Genomic DNA, 20,013 nt, shown 5'->3' with positions numbered 1-20,013 from the left:
AAAAGGAGCCTTTTCAGGAGGGTTGAGGGGAGGTTGTTTAGTTTTTACCTTCTGCTTGTTTGGGGTGACTTTCACTCTTCGTACTTGGTGTAAGTAAATCCTCCAGATCTTGCAGCACAGGGTTAGTGCTGGCTTTGTTGTTTCTCTTGTTTTTCTCCTCTTCGCGTTGCTGCATCAATAAAAACCATTGCGTTTAGTTTGAAACTGCAGATGTAATCTGTGAAATGGTGGCCTGGTGTCATGGTTGGCCTGGCTAAGTGTTTGTTGGTATGAATGCAATCTCTTTGCCAAGTTCAAGGTGCTGAATCTTTGTCCGGTGACCAAGGGTTTTAGGGAAAGAAAGTACATCCCAGGCAGGACCAAGAGCCTGGGAAGCAACAGCTCCCCTCCTGTTAGGGCAAAGCACTTGCTGATAACATGGTTTAGGTCTACCAGGCTGTCTGCGTGTTTCTGCAACTGCCAATCTGCCCTCCCTGGGGTTTTGGTTTGTTTTAAATGTGGACCTCTTGGGAGGGAGGGTGTCAGTGATAAATGCCAGAGGAAGAGGAGGAAGGCATGGCAGCATGGGGATGGGCTGTAGGGCTGTCTTTGGTTTTACCTGCATACATTTAGGTCTTCAAAAGATTTCCTTTTGGATGGCAGAGGGAGGAAAATACCCAGGGGCTGTTTCTGCTCAGGACAAGCATGCTGGACGGGGAAGGGAGAGGCTGCCCTCTCTTACGCAGTGAGAAAGCATGGATGGACTCCACTCCAGCTCTGTCCCTTCTCCCAAAAGGGTGATCTGCCAATGGAGGGAGTTGTGTGCTGGAGCCATGGAATGCAAGGCAGCTTGTGGCCTTGCTACAGCTGAGAGGTCCCAACCCACAGAGCAGCCTCCATCCATTCGGCAAAGCGGACTTTGGGGGCAGCCACAGCAGATCTCTCTGAGCTCAGCAGGTCATCACGCGGGAGGTCTCTGGTGGGCTCCAACCGCTGACCACCCCTGCCACGACCAGGCAGCTCCCATCCCTTGCTCCCTAAGCAACGGGACTGTGCTGATGCCCTCCCTTTCCTGCTGCCCTGCTGTGTACCCCTCCTCTCGCCAGGCTTGGCTGCTTCAGCAAACCTACAGGTGCCTGCAGGACAAAGATACGTAAGGTCTGTGCAAAGGTAGGTGCTTGTCTGGAGATGTTTCTGTTCCTTTGGGTGGTGCTGGGCCCTGCTTTGTGACCCCTCGATGGGGGTTTGTGCACCCTTAAACCCTGATCACAACCAGTTTGTGCAGTGTGAAATAGACTATATGCCCCTAAGTCCAAGCGTGCTGTAGCATGTGTTCAACTCTTGCCATACCTGAGGATGCCCTACGCACCAAGACGTTTATTTTAAGCCATGTGCATGAGCGATCACTTCTGAATTTGAGCATTCGAATGTAATCTATGGAGTCTCATTTCTCAGCACTCACATCCTCACTTTTAATGTTGCACTGATCTCTATGCAATGCGTTGCTTGATGTGGCATTGCTTCCTTGGCTTGGATCCTGCCCTGTACCAGTAAAATGGCTGATACCAGTCCTTTGATGGCATCATACCCACTCCTGATGCAAGGCTCGATACTTTGGACACATCTATGTAGTACCAAACAGCACGGGGTTAGAGACTGTGTTGGGTTTGTGTGGTGGGGGAGCTGCTACAGGGGTGGCTTCTGTGAGAAGCTGCTAGAAGATTCCCTGACTCCAAGTCAGACCTGCCTCTGGCCAAGGCCGAGTCCACTAGTGACGTTGGTAATGCCTCTGTGATAGCGTATTTAAGAACAGGAAAGACGGCTGAAAGGGAGCTGCAGCGAAGAGAGGAGTGGGATGTGAGAGAAACAACCACGCAGACACCGAGGTCAGTGAAGAAGGAGAGGAGAGGGAGGAGGTGCGCCGGAGCAGGGATTCCCCTGCAGCCCGTGGTGAGACGGCAGGCTGTCCCCCTGCAGCCCATGGAGGTTAATGGTGGAGCAGAGGTTCCCCTGCAGCCTGTGGAGGACCCCACGCTGGAGCAGGTGGCTGGGCCTGGAGAAGGCCATGACTCCATGGGAAAGCCCATGCTGGAGCAGTTCGTGGAGGACTGCAGCGCATGGAAAGGACTCGTGTTGGAGAAGTTAATGAAGAACTGTCTCCTGTGGGAGGGACCCCACGCTGGAGCAGGGGAAGAGTGTGAGGAGTCCTCCCCCTGAGGAGGAAGGAGCGGCAGAAAGAGCGTGTGATGAACTGACCGCAACCCCCATTCCCGTCCGCCTGTGCTGCTGGGGGGGGAGGCAGTAGAGGAATTGGGAGCAAAGCTGAGCCCGGGAAGGAGGGAGGGGTGGGGGGGAAGGTGTGTTTTTAAGATACAGTTCTATTTCTCATCATCCTACTCTGAGTTGATTGGTAGCAAATTAAATTTTTCTTTCCCCAAGTTGAGTCTGTTTTTTGCCTGTGACCATAATTGGTGAGTGATCCCTCCCTGCCCCTGTCTCGACTCCCAAGCCTTTTGTTGTATTTTCTCCTCCTCATCCTGCCGGGGGGGAGGAGTGAGCGAGCGGCTGCGTGGTGCTTTGTTGCCGGCTGGGCCTAAACCATGACAGAGACCCACTAGGAAAGCTCTGGGGGAAACTGGTGCTGCCAGACCAGCACAGGCCCTGGTAGCAGGACATCTCTGCTGTTTCTCACTGAGACTCATTATCTGACCAGAGCTGCGCTTTTGCAGGTGTTCTGCTGCCAGACCTAATTCATACCATTTCAAGGGTCCCTGCGTTATGGTCCTCTACATGTTGCAACCTCTCCCAGTTCTGGATGTCATGAGGTCCAAATCCTACCCTGCTAATTCAAGTCATTGCATCTGTCTGTATCTTGCTTTTCCCATCTGCATGGCAGAGACAGACACCAGCCTCCTTTGTAAAGTGCTTTGAGAATTACTGGTAAAAAATGTTATTGCTATGTTGTTATTTATGGCTCTTTGCTCTTCAGCTTGTACAAAATCTGGCTGTGGTTTTGATAGTCTTATCATTGTCCCTGGGAAATGTCAGGCTCCAAAACATTACTTGAACTTTGAGGTAACTTACTTTTGTAGGTGCAAAGCACAGTTTGTGGGAAAACTCACTGTAGTTTTGATGTATGAAATAGCAGCCTATTATGGGATGTGACCACTCTTTGCAGTTAGTCCTCTCTGATGGTGTTTAATGACTGAACAAGCATAAAATGCATCTTCCCCTTGTGTCACTAACGTGTTCAGAAGTGAAGAGCAATTTAAAAGCGTATGTTGCACATCAAACTTGAAGTGCATGGTATTTCAAAGATGGCTTTGCCAGGTCAGTACTTACCATTTGCATTTTCTTTTTCAGCTCCGCATTGGCGCGCTGGTATGCTTCAGCCACAGCGTTTAGGTAATAGATGGCGAGGCTACAAAAACAAATGTGTTGCTGTAGTGACAGGATCAGGGAAGAGAGAAAGTTTCACAAGAAGGGAACACTTAATTTTTGCCTACCTTCTAATACCTAGTTTTCCCACCAGCTGTCTCCAAACTGCCTGTAGAAGCTCAAGGCTTAGGAAAAATTCAGGCTGCCTCGTGGCATGGTTAGCTAAGATGGGCTGAGCCAGTCTAGTAGCTCAGTTCTGCTCAAACAGAAGAAAAATTACCATCCTGCCCTTCTGCCTCCACCTTGGCTGGCCGTGGGCTCCCTCTGCTTCCTTTGCATCAGCCTTGGTGAGACCAGGCACTAACCTTGAAAACCAACTCAGCTGATAAAACACATGGCTTTCTGCTATGGCTCAAAGGAAAACCCTGGCCTGGGAGACAAAACAGGCACCAGGTTACAGAGGGACCTTAGAAAAAACTAGGAAATTAGGAAAATGGTGGCACAGCAGGGCCCTGAACCCTCTCCTGAAAAGCACGTTGCTCAGGGCACGGTCCTCCTTCCCACTTGGCCAGGACCGGCTGCCTCCTGCATCCTGGGAAGGGGCAGTCGGGAGCGAGCAGAGACGGGAACCGAGGGCAAGCAGAAGCCAGGTTGGAGCAGAGGCACTGGCTTTTGTTTCGATCCCTTCTTCTGCAAAAAGGGCATGCCAAAGCCAGGGGAAAACCTAGCCAAGCTGGAGGGAACTGAAAGGCAAGGGGGATGGGAGGGGGTGTGCTGGCAGCCAGCCTTTGGCACACGGGGAGCCGTGTGTTTTAAAACATGCCCAAGCGTGTGGGACTGTCTCGCCACCGCTGCCACTCGCCAGCCAGTAATATTTTGGTTGTCAAAAATGCCTCCTGCTTTTGTAGAGTGCTTTTATTATTCTAAATTATAAACATCATCTGCTCAGTGACTCCGAGCCGTTCCCAGGAAAAGCACCAGCCGTTCAGTTCACCACTATAGGTTGGGTTTTTTTTAAAGTAGAAAATTCTCTTGTAAAAACAAAACAAAAAGGCAGACTAAAAAAAAAGGTTTCCTGACAGTTCATAACCTGCTTGTGTGGGTCTGGCCCAGGTTCAGCATCCTCAAACCAGGCTCGAGGATTTTGTCAGCAGAGTGCCTGACTGGAAGCCCAGCAAGGCACCGTGTATCGGCATATTGATTTCCAGGTGGGAGATCAGGAAGGGCTACTTAGGATGGCCTTTCTTGAGGCTTTTTGCAGGGGTCTGTCTAGAGGAAACACATTTGCTTCCTTTTGCCTAGTATTAACCCAAAACTCAGTCTTGGTGATCTGGACTCTCTGCCCAGCAAAAACCTCTTGGAAATTGTTTTTGTTCTTCTGTAAGGACATGATAGTTTTATTTCTTCTATGTTATCAGGCTCATTGCCTAGGAAATATTACTTTGTAATCAGGGCTTTGGAGCTGCTCTGCCATTTTTGTTGTGACCAGCCAGGTCGTAAGTGCCTGGAGCACCCCTTTTTTCATAAAGATAACTAGATCTGCCTACTCAAAGCTGTCTGGGATGCCATGCATTCTGTTTCTGAGTTGCCTTCTCAAGTTCATTGAGTAACTGAGCAAATCCATTTTCATTCCTTTTTCAGTCCTTTCTCACCCTCTGCATTAGCAGCCAGCATCGTCTCCAACCACCGCAGCTCCCTCCCCTGCTGACTCCTGTGTTTAACGGGGCACTGATGGGAGGGATGTGAACTCACCAGGTTTCCCAAACGCTGTGAGATATAAGCCCGCTCTGTTTGCAGGCTAAGCCTGAGTTTCCACTGTCCTTGGTTTATTGCAGGTTTATTGCTCAAGGGAGGTTGAGTTTGTCCAGGACTGAACTGCCGTTAAGGGGTCTTAGGAGGGAGAGGGGAAAGGGACAGTGCCGCAGAAAGAGGATTTGGGGGGGATGTCTTTGCTGCACTCCAAATCTGCAGGTAGTCAGGCAGATTTGAACTGGGTTGTTCAGGCCAAGCTTCAGCAATGCTGAAGCAGCCTGGGTGATCCTCCAAGGTGCATGCCAGTGTCCTGAGCAGGTCCTACAGGTGTGCTGGATTTGCTATTGAATTCCTGATTCACACTGCTAGTGCTGGTTCCCAGAAAAGGCAGAGCAAAGCCAGGTTCTGGTCTGACTGTAAGCAGCAGCATAAGGAGCTGTAAACTTTGCTGGGAAATCAAGGAAGCATTAGCAAATGGAGTTTATCCACTTTCAATGGGGTGCTTTAGATCTCCTTGCCTCTAAAAAGAGCCTGGGGGTGCACCCTCATGCTTGAGCTGTTTAGCATGGATGCTGCATGGCCCTGGCACCCCTCTTCTCTGTTTTACTGCTCGCCTGGAGCTGGGGGGAGAGTCTGGATCACTATCTGCACAGTAGTTTTCAATCTTTTTCTCCTTCTTGATGCAGTAAGGTGCTTCTAGATTCTGCCAGGAAGCTCTGCAAGCCATGGCTTGAAATCCTGCTCCCGACCCAAGGGGGATTACGTTATGTGCCTGTGTGCACAATATCTCTGCTTCTTCTTGCTCTTTATTTCCTTTTCCCCTTGTCCTCAGGCAGCTAGAAACAGGACAGTAAGTTTGACACCCATGTCACTCGCTGGACCCCATCGTTGTTTGGGACCAGAAGACAAGAACAGAAATAAATAGAAGAGGCATTTTGGATTGCACCTGGAAAAAGAGAAGGGGTTATTATGGCTAGAGAAAAAGACTTAATTCAGTCCGTAGAAGCAGAAAACACATTTTTTTGAGTGTCTGCCATCAAAATCAACAGAGTGTCCATTTACGATCCACCTGTCGCTCTTCATAGAGGCTATGTTTTTACTTAGGCTGCATTGTAGGTTGCCTTGCCTGCTACTTTGAAAGCTGCTGGCTCTGCTCATCAGGACCAAATGAAGCTTTTGCATTTCCCTGGTTCTAATCTCTTGGCAAGCTGGATGGGGATCAGTGTAAGGACTAGCTCCAGCTTGACCCTGTCTACCTGTCTGCACCACAGCAGAAGTAGCAGCAGAAGCTGAAGACTTTCAGGGAGAGGGCAGGAAACCGGGGACTTGCTAAATGTGATTCCCTCAACTGAAAAGTTTCTGAGAGGAGAAAAAGACCCAAGCCTTAGGAAACGTCCTTGTACAGTAGCTATGATTTTGTCTGGGATTATCCCAGGAAAAGTTAGCGTGCACATAGCGAGCAGCACTTCTGCAAGACACCTGATGCTCTTGGGGCATGTGAGAGCTACTACCGAGGGGCTGTAGGTTTGACTTGTCCAGGCACCGTGGGGGCAACCACTTTTTTAGGGCTGTGACTCTCTCGGGAGCTGAATGACTGGAAATCACAAATATCTAATATCCTCAAACGCCGCACAGGCAGTATGTCTGGGTGGGAAATGAGGATGTTTTAGGTAATGTGGACATAGGGTATCTCTCAGTTTGCAGAGGGGACCTGGGCAGAGACAAAATGGTGTCTTGAGGAGAGATGGGCCGATGGGAAGGCTGTGATGTGGGAATAGCCCAGACTGGGAAGGACTCCTCAGCAGATAAACTGGATTTGCGCTGTTCCCTGTCCTGGCTGCCAGTGGAGGAAAGGGCAGGAGATTGTCACTGAACAAAACATTATTTTCAAAGGTGTGCTGCTCTCCCACCGTGTTTTTGGGGGGTTGTATCAAAGCCTCAGAAACCTGACTTGCAGCCCTTTCGTAAAGGTCATCCATTTGGGGTGGATTAGTTCTGCAGTCTTCATCTTGTGTTTGCAGTAGCATCTGCTAGTGCTACTGTGAAGCCCGCAGGAACAGAGCTAATAACTCCGTAATATGCTTGGCCGTACTACGGGCGTAGTATGAGACTTCTTGTCTCCTGCATGTATCTGATCTGATTCTTCTAAGTGTAGGATCTGTCTGCACAAGTTACAGTATCTGATCATCTTTATTTAGGTTAAAATGAGTAAGTAGTTCGAGGCAGGTAGAGGGATGACAGGTTATTTCCAGTTTAATTGGGATTTTTCTTAGGCTGTTTCTATAAGAAACTTTGTAACATGGGAACTTGTATTTGATTTAATTTAATGGCATTATCTTCAGTGTAACCTATTCAGAATGAAGGATCACAGTGCCCAAGAGTGGCTGTACTGGATCAGCCCAGAGGCCCATCTCCAATGTGTGTGGATGCCCAAGGAAGAGTCAGAGCAGGCAAGGACATGTAATACGCTCCCCAGCCCTCTCCCTGTCTCCCACTATTTAGTCTGGAGTGTTCAGAGCTGCCTATAAAATTTGGCCACAGCTCTCCCACTCATTTTGATAGCTATGGAAACCTTGAGAACAATGCCAAAAATAACTTTTTAAAAAGACAAAAAAGAGAACTGCCCTGGTCCTAGTGCTGCTGAAGCTGCTAGGGATTTAAGTGTGGTTTCAAAGCTGAAATGATCAGACAGCACTGAAACAAAATCTGGACATATTATTTGGAAAAAGAAAAAAACCCACTAAAAACCCCAACAACCCAAACAAAAAACACACCTCTTCATGTTTTTGGAGCGTGTAATTTTTGAATGCCCTGGCTTGGCAGTGCTGTAAATACCACCAGCTGTGACAGAAATTGCTTCTTCAAAAGGCACCAGGCTGAGACTGTCCATTTATTTCCTGCTGGCTACTGAAAATTTTTCATATGGAAGCTGTGACAGCTTTGATATCCACGAAGCCTCTATCAGCAATGCATTTCATCTACAAAGTTGTGTTTAATTGGGTCAAGTAATTAAATTTTGGGAAATTGGGTTGGGCGAATGTGAGGGGGGTAGGGAGCATGTGTCTGTCCTAATCCAGGCTGTTATCTCAGCAGAAGCTGTATTTAGACCTCACTAACATCATAGCATTTTTTTTCAACCTCCTTGCCCCAGCCAGGCATGTAATATTGCAAGGAAAACTTACACCATGAGCAGAATTGCAGGTATGATCAGTCCTGGATTTGCCACATAGCTGAAGATCTTGGCAACAAAAAGTGGGAAATCGAGCTCGATGGTCTCTTGAATTACTTCATACATCCTTTTCTTTCCACTGGAAAGGCAAATGGCCAGTTAGGGAGTGTAGATATTTGCTGGAGGGACAAAATAGCTCCTAATCTAACGGTGCTAAGTAGCATGTTTCCTCTCTATTTCAGTGAGCATCAGGTTGCTGTTGGCCACCAAGGATTTTGAAATACCTTCTTTTAAAATTATCTATTGGTCCATCCATTCCCCCCTGCCCCCCATTGATTGTAAGAATAAACTTTGCTAGGCCAACTTGCTCGTGGAGTTAATACATTTATTTCCACATGTGGCTCCTTTATAAGTTCTGACTATTTACCCCTCTGAAATGTATAAAAACCTGCAGATTGCAGTAACCATACATTTCTGATCAATATCTTGTTAAATATGGCCTTTTCATGGTGGAGATGACTTTCCACATGCAAATTCCGTCTTTCTGAAATAATGAGCCAACTTGAAGAGCTGCTAAGTAATGACAAAAATAGCAAGCTGTGATTACTGCTTAATAGGAAACTCAGTGAAAGAGTTATTTCAGACCACATTGATAAAGCAGATGAGAGTATTCTGTATGAAAGGACAACAAATCTGTAAAAGGCTGGATTACGTAATTGACCTTCTTCTCTCCCCAGCATCTCTGGGTCTGTGAATTCAACCCTGCGAGTGCTATTCCTCATATTTAGGCTTGTTGCCTCCTGGGATCTTGCAGGATTCTGCTCAGGAAGGTGTTGGACTCTGTCCTGATGATGAGAGTCAATGAAGACAAACTTGGCTAAGCAGTATCCCAGCTTCATCAACTGCCTTAAGCCCAGGAGAGCTGAGCTTTCAGCCGAGCTGAGAGGTGTGCCAAGGGTCTGAATCAGGCTGAGTGGCTTTTGAAGGGTTGATTGGGAATTGAAATAGCTCTTTCACATTGCAGATTAGTCATCTCCAAATGATAGTGTGCGTGCAGTAAGTTTTTTGTCAGATCTTCTGACATTGCTCGTTGACACCTGTCCTTGTTATAGAACTGAGGGAATTTTGGTGTCTTGCCTTCTCCCCCGAGTCTTTTAGCTTTCTGTTGTCATTCTCCATTAGCAAGTGGATGACCTAAAACAGCGTATCTACAGGAACAATTTGTTCCAAGCTGACTCCTTGCTGAGTCAGACTCAGCAGGCCCAGGAAATGGCAGTACTCAATCAAATTAGACTTTATTGGCATGTTAATCCGGTCCACTGAATGCTCTGGGCAGTGCTGATTCTGTCCTAATTAAAAAATAAAAAAGGCTTTTTTTTTTTTTTTTAAAAAAAAAGCTGCAACTCTTCAGGCTCAGACCTATCCATTTCCTGCTATTTTCCAACAAAACTCAACATGTAAAATACATCTCATGTTGTGGGAATTGTTGGCTCTATGGAAGGTCTTAGAAGGAGGCTTTGGACCTGTTTTGCTCCTGCAACGTTCCAGAGAGCCTTAGGGGTGCTCCCGTTGCTTTTTTTACTGGGGGCTGCACCCTGCTGTCCCACCCCTGCTGTCCTCTGGTGCTTTGATCGGTGTGTGTTGGGGAAACACCAGGAACTGTGTAGCAGAGGAGGCAAAGCAGCCAAGTTTGCAGAGCCCGCTGGAGAACAGCAGACAGGACAACAGCACACAGGAGCTCAGAGCAGGTTCAGTGCTCCCCGCTGACTGTTTGCACCCCACAGCTGGGCACGGTCCGTTGTCTCACATTGCTAAGGATTTAACCAGACGGAGAATGGAGGCATTTCACCATCTCTGCTGGAGTCCAGGCTTTCTAACTTCATGAAAATAATCCAATGTACCAGAGCAGAAAAATGGCCTTTTTGCTGTTTTGCTAGTACCTGAACGGTCCGCAGTCAAAGGAGGGAGGCAGGGACATGATGGTGTAAGCCACAGGCAGGAGGCTGAGGAACAGGATCAACAGCAAAAGTCCCATGTAAAAATTATTAGACTTGGATGCTTTGAAAACTCGTTCATGAGGGACATTGCTACTCATAACAGCCCAGCACTGAAAATACATGGAGGTTAATAAGCGCAGCACGTTTATACCCACGAGCCCTGGTGCGTAAAAGGATCCCATCCTGAAAAGGAAAGGAGAAGGACAGGTGCTATTTTTTGACAGGCTGGAAGGTTTTTTATTTCTAGAAGAAGGAAGACAAGTGTTCATGCGGTGGCAAGTTTGCCCACAAAAAAAGTCTGAGTGGGCTGGCTTGGGCTACCCCTGTGCTCCCAGAGGAGAAGCTGCCTGCATCCATGTTAGGGTATGGTAACCACGCATTGAGGACCAGTGAGATCTCAGACCGCTCACTGGCTGCAAAGAAAGATTTTCAGTTTGTGACAAAAATCGCTTGGAGGTAGCTTGGAAAATGTCAGGTGAATGTAACCAGCAGGGAGAGACCCCCTTAAATCTGCAGAGATGTTGTAGTAGGGGAACAGGCAGAAATTATCAATTCATGGCAAAAGAAACCTTGCTGCCAGAGGAGGTGAGGGTGCTTTGTGCTGTTGCCTATTGCCTCAGGTGCTGCCACAGCAGGGCAGAGCAGCTCCTGTTTGCCCTCCCTTGGAGCAGTTTTGGGATGTGCCCCTCCTGCCCAACCTGCTCTAGCTGGCTCTGTGCCCACCCTTGCATTGACATGTAAACTCGCGGTGCCCCCAAAACCCTTTCTGATCTCTTCCCCAGCACACGGACCATCTTAATACATTTTTACCACTGGAAAAAAATGACCTTATAAAAGTGAGAGTGGGGCAGGGTTTGCACGACTGATCTCTGTTTCAGCTGTGCCACTGCTACTCCTCTTGGACGAGTAAGCTGGCATTTTTAAATTTCCACTTTTATAGTCAAGCACAGAAAACTAAACAATCAGAGAAACCAAAACCCAAAGGTTATTCTAGCTGGCTTGGAAGCTTTCTAACTCCACTAGCAGGTTTTCTAAATAATGCAAAAAACAAACAAAAAAAGAAAATATCTTACCAAATCATTCCCTGGTTGAAGACTAAACCCAAAACGTTGCCACTGATGTCAAACTCGGCATAGGACGGCTGCATGGGAAAAGAGAGGAGAGTGTGTTGTTGCTAGAGGTACCTGCTATTGTTTGCTGCTGGGTATAAGGATGCTTATTTAAAGGTGGTACGAAGGGATTTCTGGGAGGGCTCCCACTGCGTGCATGCTGCTTGAATGACCAGCAGCAGTGTGGTGAAAGCAAAATTGGAGCTACCGCACTGTGGACTGCTGCTTCTCTCTTGGCTTGCTGAAAATTGGAAAGATATATGGAGGTGCTTAGAGTTTCTCTGTGTTTATTTCTCCCACACTGATATAAAGCCAGCTGCGAGCAAAGGGGCCGTGGCACGGGACTAGGTTTTACACTCCAGCTGGTGTATCTGGCTACGGACTTACAGTTCCACCCTGGTAAAGTATTGAATGTTTAAATGGTGATAATGATGAGCTGGAGGGCAAATGCTATGCCAGATATATCCACGTCCCCAGTTCTTGCAGCAGCAGGCTGCTGAAGAACAGAAACAGAGGGCAAAGGGAGAGAAATATGAGGGAATATATGACCTGATGGGTATCTGGTGGCATTTTGCTCTGTGCTAGCCAGTAGTTAAAATACTGCTTTATGTGGAGCAACCTGTCTGATGTGGGTGCTAATGGTGATAAGTCCAGAACAGGCTGGTTTAATCTATTGACAGTATTTGTTCTTTTATAAATTATTATTCTGCTAGATTTGCCTATGACGAAGCTACTGTTTCTTGTACGTATATCTGCTTTTGTGCACACAAAACTCAGATGACTTTTGGCAGATTAAACTGTGTGTAAAGTTTTTCCTTTACATTTTCTTGAAAAAAAATATTTTTTTTTTTACTGCAATGTAGAAAACACAGTTCTAAGAAATGATGGGTGATGCCTTTCTGTATTTGAAACGTCCTGTGCAGTAGGTCTGTTTTTCGTGCAATTTGCATGTACTTAATACTGTCTGCAGTTCATAAAGTTGAGGTTTAAGATGTTTGTCTTTTATGATGAAAACTCGAAAGGAGCCTAGACAGAGTCTAGCTTAGCTGACTGCTCACAGCTTTGGGAAGGGATGGCTGCAAACATTTTCTTTGTTCTTTTGATTCCAGTCCATTTCTACTTCAAACCTTTAGCTAGAGGTTAATATTGGCTTCTTTTTTCCGTGAAAATAAAGACAACTTTCAGTGCCTGCTGTCCTCTGCCTTGTGTGCTTCTGTGTGAGAAGGCTGGGTTAAACAAGAGACTTATTCACTATATACATTAGAAAAACATATATACAATTGTGCTGGTGCCCATGGCTAGGTTGGGTTAGATGGCTGTTATCAAACCATCTTTCACTCCTTTTTCATTCCTGGGCCAGGGGAGAAAAAACCAAACCCCTATTTGAGCACCAGCGGAGTAATACACATAGCACCACGAAGAATACGTGAGTCTCCCAAAGATGTAGGATAAAAAGAGGAGGGAAGCCCATGGTGCTTTCTTCTTTCTGTAGCTACCATGGGAGCTGCTTGGCATGAAAGGAGAGTTTTGCCTTTGCCAGATCGCAGAGTGCCAACCCTCTAGTGCTGTCCGTGTTATGGGCTGCAAATTGATGCTACTACTTAGTCCTAATAAATAAGGGCCTCGCTTTCCTCCTTCTGAGCTCCCTGGGTTGGACTGCTCGTTTGCAAAAGCCAGCCTGCTGGAGCATGTTAGTCTGGTCATCCCCTGACAGATGCTGAATGGGGTTTGTTTCTCAGTGCAAAATCGCCTCGCAGCCTGCCTGGGCTGATGCCCAATGGCAGGGGAAAGGAGACAGGGAAGTGCAGAATAAGCCCTAAAGCAGCTCTTTTAAATTTCACTGAGAGGTGGAGGATGGATGTCCAGGAAATGTTTGGGGTTTTTTTTATACTTCAAGGAGTGCCTGCAGGACAGAAGACATTTCCAGCTATTTGTACAATGGAGATCTTAAGAAGGAAGAAAACCCCATGTGGTATTTCTAAAGGTTGTTTTGAGGAAAGCATCTTAAAAAAAAAAAATCAAAGGCAGCTCACAAAGTGAGAGGAGGACATGGCCAGGAGGAGTAAACCAGAAGCTTCAATGAGACCGTGATCTGTGAGCACATGCAATGGGAGCAATTTTGTGCTGCTTGGCTGCCAGGGGGGTTCTCTGAGCTCAGAAATCCCTCTGCCACCCTGGGAAGTGTCCTCTGCCTCACCCAGAAGAAATACAAAGAGCTCCACAAGCAGCAAAATGCCTGTTGTGCCCCAACTGCCCTTGCTTGACCAGCCTCCTGTAGACACCTGCAAAGCCCTCCTCGTTGCTCTTCTCCAGATCCCTCCTGGAAACCCTCCCAGTATGACAGCTAGGCAGCTGGTGCACTGCTATAATTGTAATCTTGCAAGGTATTTCCATCTCTGTCTGAATCCATCTGTTTTTGTCACTTCTCATGTGAAACAATGGACTTTTTTTTTCATTATTTTCTTCTGTATTTGTGCAGCTCCAGTACTGGCTGCTTTGGAAATGTAGCCTTTACGAATACCAAAGAGTCCAGCACTGTTGTGTGTTAGGCATACATGAGAGGGGAAGGAAACACTCCTTGCCTCACTGCAGCAGAAGTAACACCAGCTTCCAGCATCAATCAGAAGACGGTGCTGTGAGTAAAGCATGCTACTGCCTGTGGGCTGGGCAATGAACAGGAAGGTCTGGGGCTTTGAGAAGAGGTATAGAAGGGCCTAAAGGCTTGGGGTTATAACAACTGAATGAACATCAGATTAATTTTTTTAACTCAACTTCATGTTTTAAAGTTCTGAGGAGTGGGAGAGAACTGCATTTTTGTAGGGTTCTTTCTGGGATGGAACTGATTGATCCAGAGAAGTGATGCAGAGACTACCTACGCTAATTAAATTATCAGACAAGACCAGAGGACCACTGGAAGCATTCAAAACCAATCTGTTTGTAGCATTTGACCAGATGGTCCTGAATTACTTCTGTCTTCTCAGCTATAAGACACTGACTTACAAATCCAGCCTCTAGGTCCCAGCACCAACAGTAATTCACAAATCTGACGAAGCAAGCTCGGATGAAATCTCCCACCAGGATGGTTATGTAGGTCACCAGGATATCAGACACGGTGAGCCTTACGAACTCCTGCAATTTAAAACAAGGAAAAAACATTTAGCTCCTATAATTTCAGTAGCGCATTCAGGACTGTATTTTTTTATTAAGCCATTTGTCTTCATATGACAGTAACCTTCAGAAAAGCATGCCATGAGCAAACTCCCTGCCTGATTTCAAACACTTGGCAGTGCCTAAGCTTTACCTCTGTGCTTGGGAACCACAAGTTCCATTACAGCCATTAGCCCTGATAGTTGCTGCTAGTGTTATTGACTGCGTTATATGTTGTGGCAGCACATAAAACGGAAGCAGAATGTTAATGCTGCAATAATGCTGGTGTAAAGCATACATACACTGAGGGTAATTTTGATTGTGCATAGCTCTGCTATGTCTCAGCTCTGTAACCTTCACGTGGACTCTTGAGGAAATTGCTCAGTTGGAAACAAGAGCTGCGAGGAAGCGTAGAGAGGGGAGATGTGCAAGACAAGAAGGGTAAAATTGCAGGCAGAAGTAAGACTAGTAGGATGGAGATAGCTGGTGTCCCAAGGATTGAAAAGGAAAAACACAAGAAAAGGTTTAAAAGTCTGAGGGGAAAAACCAAGGATCTGGAGGATTGACGGCTCAGCTGCGCTGAGGATCAGCCCCTTCCGAGGAGCAACGGTGGCTGGTCTTCCCCCACTTGACTGAAAACCACTTGGCTAGTGAAGACCCATTGGGTGTTGTCCTGATTTTGGCTGGGATAGAGTTAATTCTCTTCTTAGTGCTGTGTTTTGGATTTAGGGTGAGAAGACTGTTGATAACACACTGATGTTTTAGTTGTTGCTAAGTAGCACTTCTCTTAAGTCAAGGATTTTTTTTCAGTTTCCCATGCTCTGCCAGCAAGCAGGTGTACAAGAAGCTGGGAGGGAGCATCGGTAGGGCAGCTGACCCCAACTAGCCAGAGGGCTATTCCATACCATGGAACGTCATGCCCAGTATATAAACAGGGGGGAGTTGGCCGGGAGGGGCGGATCACAGCTCTGGCATCGGTCAGCGGCTGGTGAGCAATTGCATTGTGCATCACTTGTGGTTTTGGTTTTTTTTTCCCCCTTTTTTTTCACCTCTTCTTTTTTTGTTATATTCCTTTTCATTACTGTTATTATTATATTTCATTATTATTATTTCATTATTTCATTATATATTTCATTATTATTATTGTAATTAATATTGTTATATTGTATTATATTTTACTTTAGTTATTTACTTTAGTTATTAAACCATTCTTATCTCAGCTCACAAGTTTTACCTTCTTTCCCGATTCCCCTCCCCATCCCACTGGGAGCGGGGGGCAGGGAGTGAGGGAGTGGCTGTGTGGTGCTTAGCTGCTGACTGGGGTTAAACCATCACAAGTGTACACAGTAATGCATATCTTCATAGCTTTGTAAGCCCTAGCTATCTATATCAGCCAATAAATAATTGCTTTTACTTTTTAAGTTGTGCGTAGTCTGGCTGCAGAACTTCTTGGTGCAAGGAGAAGATTGCAGGGTGGATTTATGGGGTGAAACTCTGAGGACTTGAAGGCCACCCTGCATGCATTTCAGGGGGATTATTCTGCCTAATTCTGCTCTCGTCCCATGGCCTCACGATGCGTTAGAGGTTGGGACGTGTCACGAGTTCCCTTGAGGCATGTCCTCCGGGTTTTACTTGTGCTCCAAAGCTGCTCCGCAACGTGAACTGAAGTGCAGCAGTAAGTGGAGAAGACAGGTTTGCTTCAAAGGCGCAGTCGTGATCGGAACGAAAACACGATGCAGGCATGGCTGCAGACTACCCAGTCTTTTGCTCTCTTCTCAGCAAGTGCTGCAGAGCTGTGCATGCCCTGGGGATCTCACCACCATGGCTTGAGAATTGTGGCCAAGGACTTACACTGCCTTGGTGCTGCTATGTGAGAGTCGGGAAAGGAGATGTCATTTGCGAGGAAAACTTCAAGCCTGGAAATGCTAAAAACATCAACAAAGACAAACAAAAAAACCACCCCAAACCAGCCCAGAGACTTACTACGTAACAAATTTCTTACAATGCCGACAGTTGTCTCCCAGCAGGGTCCCCTGGGCACGTCTGCAGGATCAAGGGGAGGTGGGGTGGCAGTGCTGCCGTTCCCTGCAGACGAGTTGTGGTGGCCAAGCAGCGTCCAGTGTGTGATGTTCTTCACTATGTCCTCTTCAGCCAGCTGCAATGAAGAGACCACCCCCAGCCAAAAACGTCAGGAAATAGGGGTCCCAGAGGACATGTTTGGAGACACCTAAGGTGTTGGGTTCCCCCCTCCTCCCTACCAGTTACCACCCCTCATATAAGCATCTGCTTACAACACAGTTGCAGTGCTGGCAATAGCACAGGAACTCCGTCTCTCTTGCCAGGAGCAGGGGAGCAGCAGCCCTTCCAGACCGAAACCAGATCGGGGCACTGTGAGTTTTGGGGAGCTAGCAGCCTGCTCCCCGCAAGTGGAGGAGCCAGACCTCCTTCAAGACTACTGTGTGCAGAGGGAGCCTCTACCCAGTCCTCCTTCCTCACTTTCTTCATAATTTTTCAGGGCAGAGTAATTCTTCTCAGCTTAAAACAGAGACATTTTTTCTGCAGATCAGTTAGACTTTTATCCTTGCCTGCAGTTATCTGCCTGCAACACACTACCAGGATAATGTTAAAGAGGGGAGAGCAGGGGAAGAGGATTATAAACTATATCCTCGGGGTCTGCATTAATAGAAATTGCAAACGGTGTCAGATGGAGAAAAAAAATCAAATTACCCTAACATGCCATCATTATAGGAGACAATAACCACTGTCTTTTCAGGGCTGTAAAGAGAAGCTGGAGACTTTCTGGAAACCTCTCTGGTTGGTGAGTCTCCCTGGGGTCCTGCCAGTCGGTTGGTCCTTGAGCCGATGCTCGAGAGGACTGGGGACAAGGGAAGTGCCTGCTGCAAAGGGGGTGATGATCCCTGCTGGCTGTGGGGACAGGCTGTGCTCACCCTTGGCTCTGGAAAATGCTAGTGAACGTGGCTTTTCGGCTCAGCTCTTACTTTTTCATTGACGTCATCCATCAAGGCCAACAAAAATGTGTAGAGGTTCCCCAGGAAGAGTGCAAAGATCCGCCCCAGCTGCCATTTCAGCCCGATGCGGGGATGGTAATTTTCTAGTGCAGCGATGGTTTCAAACAGCGGAGGGCAAAACATGCCCAGCAAGGACATCACAATTTCAACCTGCCACATGAGGAAAACAAGATTACTGCTAATAGTAACAACAGCGACTATCTTACTTTGAGCAGAGCGGGGGCTGCCAGCAACTGGTTCGAGATTTCTGAAGGATTTATAAAAGAGAGGGAGCCGAAGGGAGCTCAGCTTCTGGCTTTGCTTAGTGTGCAGGCAGCACAGCATCAGACTTCCGGGCTGGGTTGCACGGCTTGCTCTTGCAGGAGCACTTTTGCTGTTATCTCAAAGGGATGAGCTCTGAAGAATTTGTTCCCTGTCAGTCCAGGCTCATGAATATTTAGGTTCCTCAGGTCTCTCATAGTACTGCTTGCATCAGCTCTGAGGTTCTTATTTTAGTTTTGGAGGAAGCACAAGACTTGGCTTGTGTGCATAAAGATAATTAGTCGATGCTAATGTTTATTTTCCACGTTCATCACCTTTGCTTTTGCAATAGGCAATTACAGATTTGAATGGAAGCACATGAAGGACTCAGTTTTGCAGCTCAAGAAAATATGTCCTAGTGGTATTTTTGTTCCTCTGTATGGTGCAAGATGCTAAGTTGTACTGTGGTCAATGAGGTCATTGGCAAGTCAGCATTAGGTCAGGCATGACTTGCAGGCTCTATCTTTTTTTACAGCCCTACAGTGCCCATTGGCCTGCAGAAGACTGTGTCTGTACAGCTGCTGGCAGGCTCTGACTCACAGGTCTCTTTTTTGTGCTTTTCTTTCCAGGAGAGGGAACAGTACCCAGAACTGTATATATTCAGATCTCAAGTTATCACCAGGAAAGTCTCAGACATTAAACTTTTTTTTTTTTTTAATAGGATTTTTTTCTTTGGGAAAAGTTCACTGAAATAGATCAAAGCATTTTGTGAGAAAGTGCTATCTTGCTAATGTTTTCTGAGGGAATTATGAAAATTCATGGCTTTGAATTTAATTTGGCTTTGATATATAAATACATGATAATGTAGTATACATTGAAATTAAACCTTTCCATAGGTTGAAACAAATTTTTTTTTTTTGTGAAGAGCTTCAAGATTCGAACTTTTCATTCCAAAGTCATACACAGAAAAATTTTGACAACTGAAATTTTTCTGGAGGTTCTAAAATCTTATTCCCATAATTCAAGATGGATGATAAAAATCTGAGTTTAGCTTTATGTCTGATCGTGGACATTTCTAACACCCAGAGAGCTATCTAGTACAACAGAGTCTGTAAGCGTTAATATGCAACTTGAGGTAGATTCTTTAGAAGATGGTCAGTGTTGTAAGTGCTGAAGACCCATTGACTTTTATTGTGATTTATTGTAAGAGTATTTTCCCCTCTCTGCAAGAGTTGTTAATTTGCCCTGGAAACTCTCAGCGAGACCAACGTGCTTCGTGGCTAAAACAAGTACAAAGGTACTGAAGGGGAATTCTGGGCCCTGTTAGGGAATCCCTCTGCCTTGGATGCTGTCCTTAAGCTGTGGCAATGATTATGCTGATGTCCAAGGCAAATTATCACAGCAGAAAACTGGAAGCAAAGTTCCCTTACCTCATTTCTTTCATACCACCCAACGTTTTGCATTTTGGAAAATGTCTGGGAGCGTTTCACCACGAAATAAATGAGGTAGCCGCTCCCGCACAAGCAGCATATGATGAGGACGTTGGCCAAAACCCGCAGGAACCTCCTCAGGTGGATGTTCTCATCCTTGTTGCTTTCTTGCTCGTCCACAATAGACTCCTGAAAAAACGGGGGTGCTCACAGAATTGGAGTGAGTATCTCGCAGCACCGAGCCTAAGGCAACATCAGATGGTTTTCCACCCTATGAAATGCAATCCTATGCTATTCTGGCTATATTGAACTTGGTAGTTTGTGTTAAGTTCAAACTAAGCTTCATACAGGCATCCCAGTTTGACTGAAAGACATCAAGTGGCAAACAGCCTGCTGTGTCCCAGAGGAATGTGGTGGGGGAATTGTGCTCTGAAGTAAAACAAATTTTTTTCAAATCCTAAAAAGGGGGTTAGGGTGACCCAGGGCATGGGAGCTGGAGCTGCTGTGGTTCAGTGCCATACCCTGTTTGTATGGAGAGATGCTGTACGGGTACCCAGATTTCCCCTTAAACCTCTGCCATTGTAGGCACTGGGAGCATCCCCAGAAGCAGACAGAGAAATGCCGGTTAGGGTTACCTTGAAGCTGGTCGTGATGGATGCAAACTTGTTGTCTGCTGTCTCTGGGTTGCCGATGAGGTAGTCCCAGCTGGTGAACATTTTCCAGCTGAAAATGAAGTTGTCATCGTCCCCGTCTGCTGTACTTTCATTGGCATTGCGTGCCATC

General features: G+C 46.6%; 1 protein-coding gene across 1 annotated transcript in view; it reads right to left on the bottom strand.

Moving 5' to 3' along the window:
- The window catches only part of TMC2 (transmembrane channel like 2), a 35,998-nt gene that overhangs the window by 1,347 nt on the left and 14,638 nt on the right, over positions 1–20,013 (bottom strand). Inside the window, exons 10-19 of the mRNA XM_050892434.1 lie at positions 19,866–20,013; positions 19,231–19,419; positions 17,531–17,710; positions 16,534–16,686; positions 14,385–14,513; positions 11,349–11,416; positions 10,219–10,458; positions 8,292–8,417; positions 3,322–3,400; positions 49–169 (exon numbers count right to left, since the gene is read on the bottom strand). Coding sequence (XP_050748391.1) covers positions 49–169; positions 3,322–3,400; positions 8,292–8,417; positions 10,219–10,458; positions 11,349–11,416; positions 14,385–14,513; positions 16,534–16,686; positions 17,531–17,710; positions 19,231–19,419; positions 19,866–20,013 — 1,433 coding nt within the window. The remainder of the gene's footprint in view (positions 1–48; positions 170–3,321; positions 3,401–8,291; positions 8,418–10,218; positions 10,459–11,348; positions 11,417–14,384; positions 14,514–16,533; positions 16,687–17,530; positions 17,711–19,230; positions 19,420–19,865) is intronic.

The sequence above is a fragment of the Gymnogyps californianus genome, chromosome 2 (assembly GCF_018139145.2).
Source record: "Gymnogyps californianus isolate 813 chromosome 2, ASM1813914v2, whole genome shotgun sequence".
NCBI lineage: Eukaryota > Metazoa > Chordata > Aves > Accipitriformes > Cathartidae > Gymnogyps > Gymnogyps californianus.
This window is presented reverse-complemented; position numbering and strand designations above follow the sequence as displayed.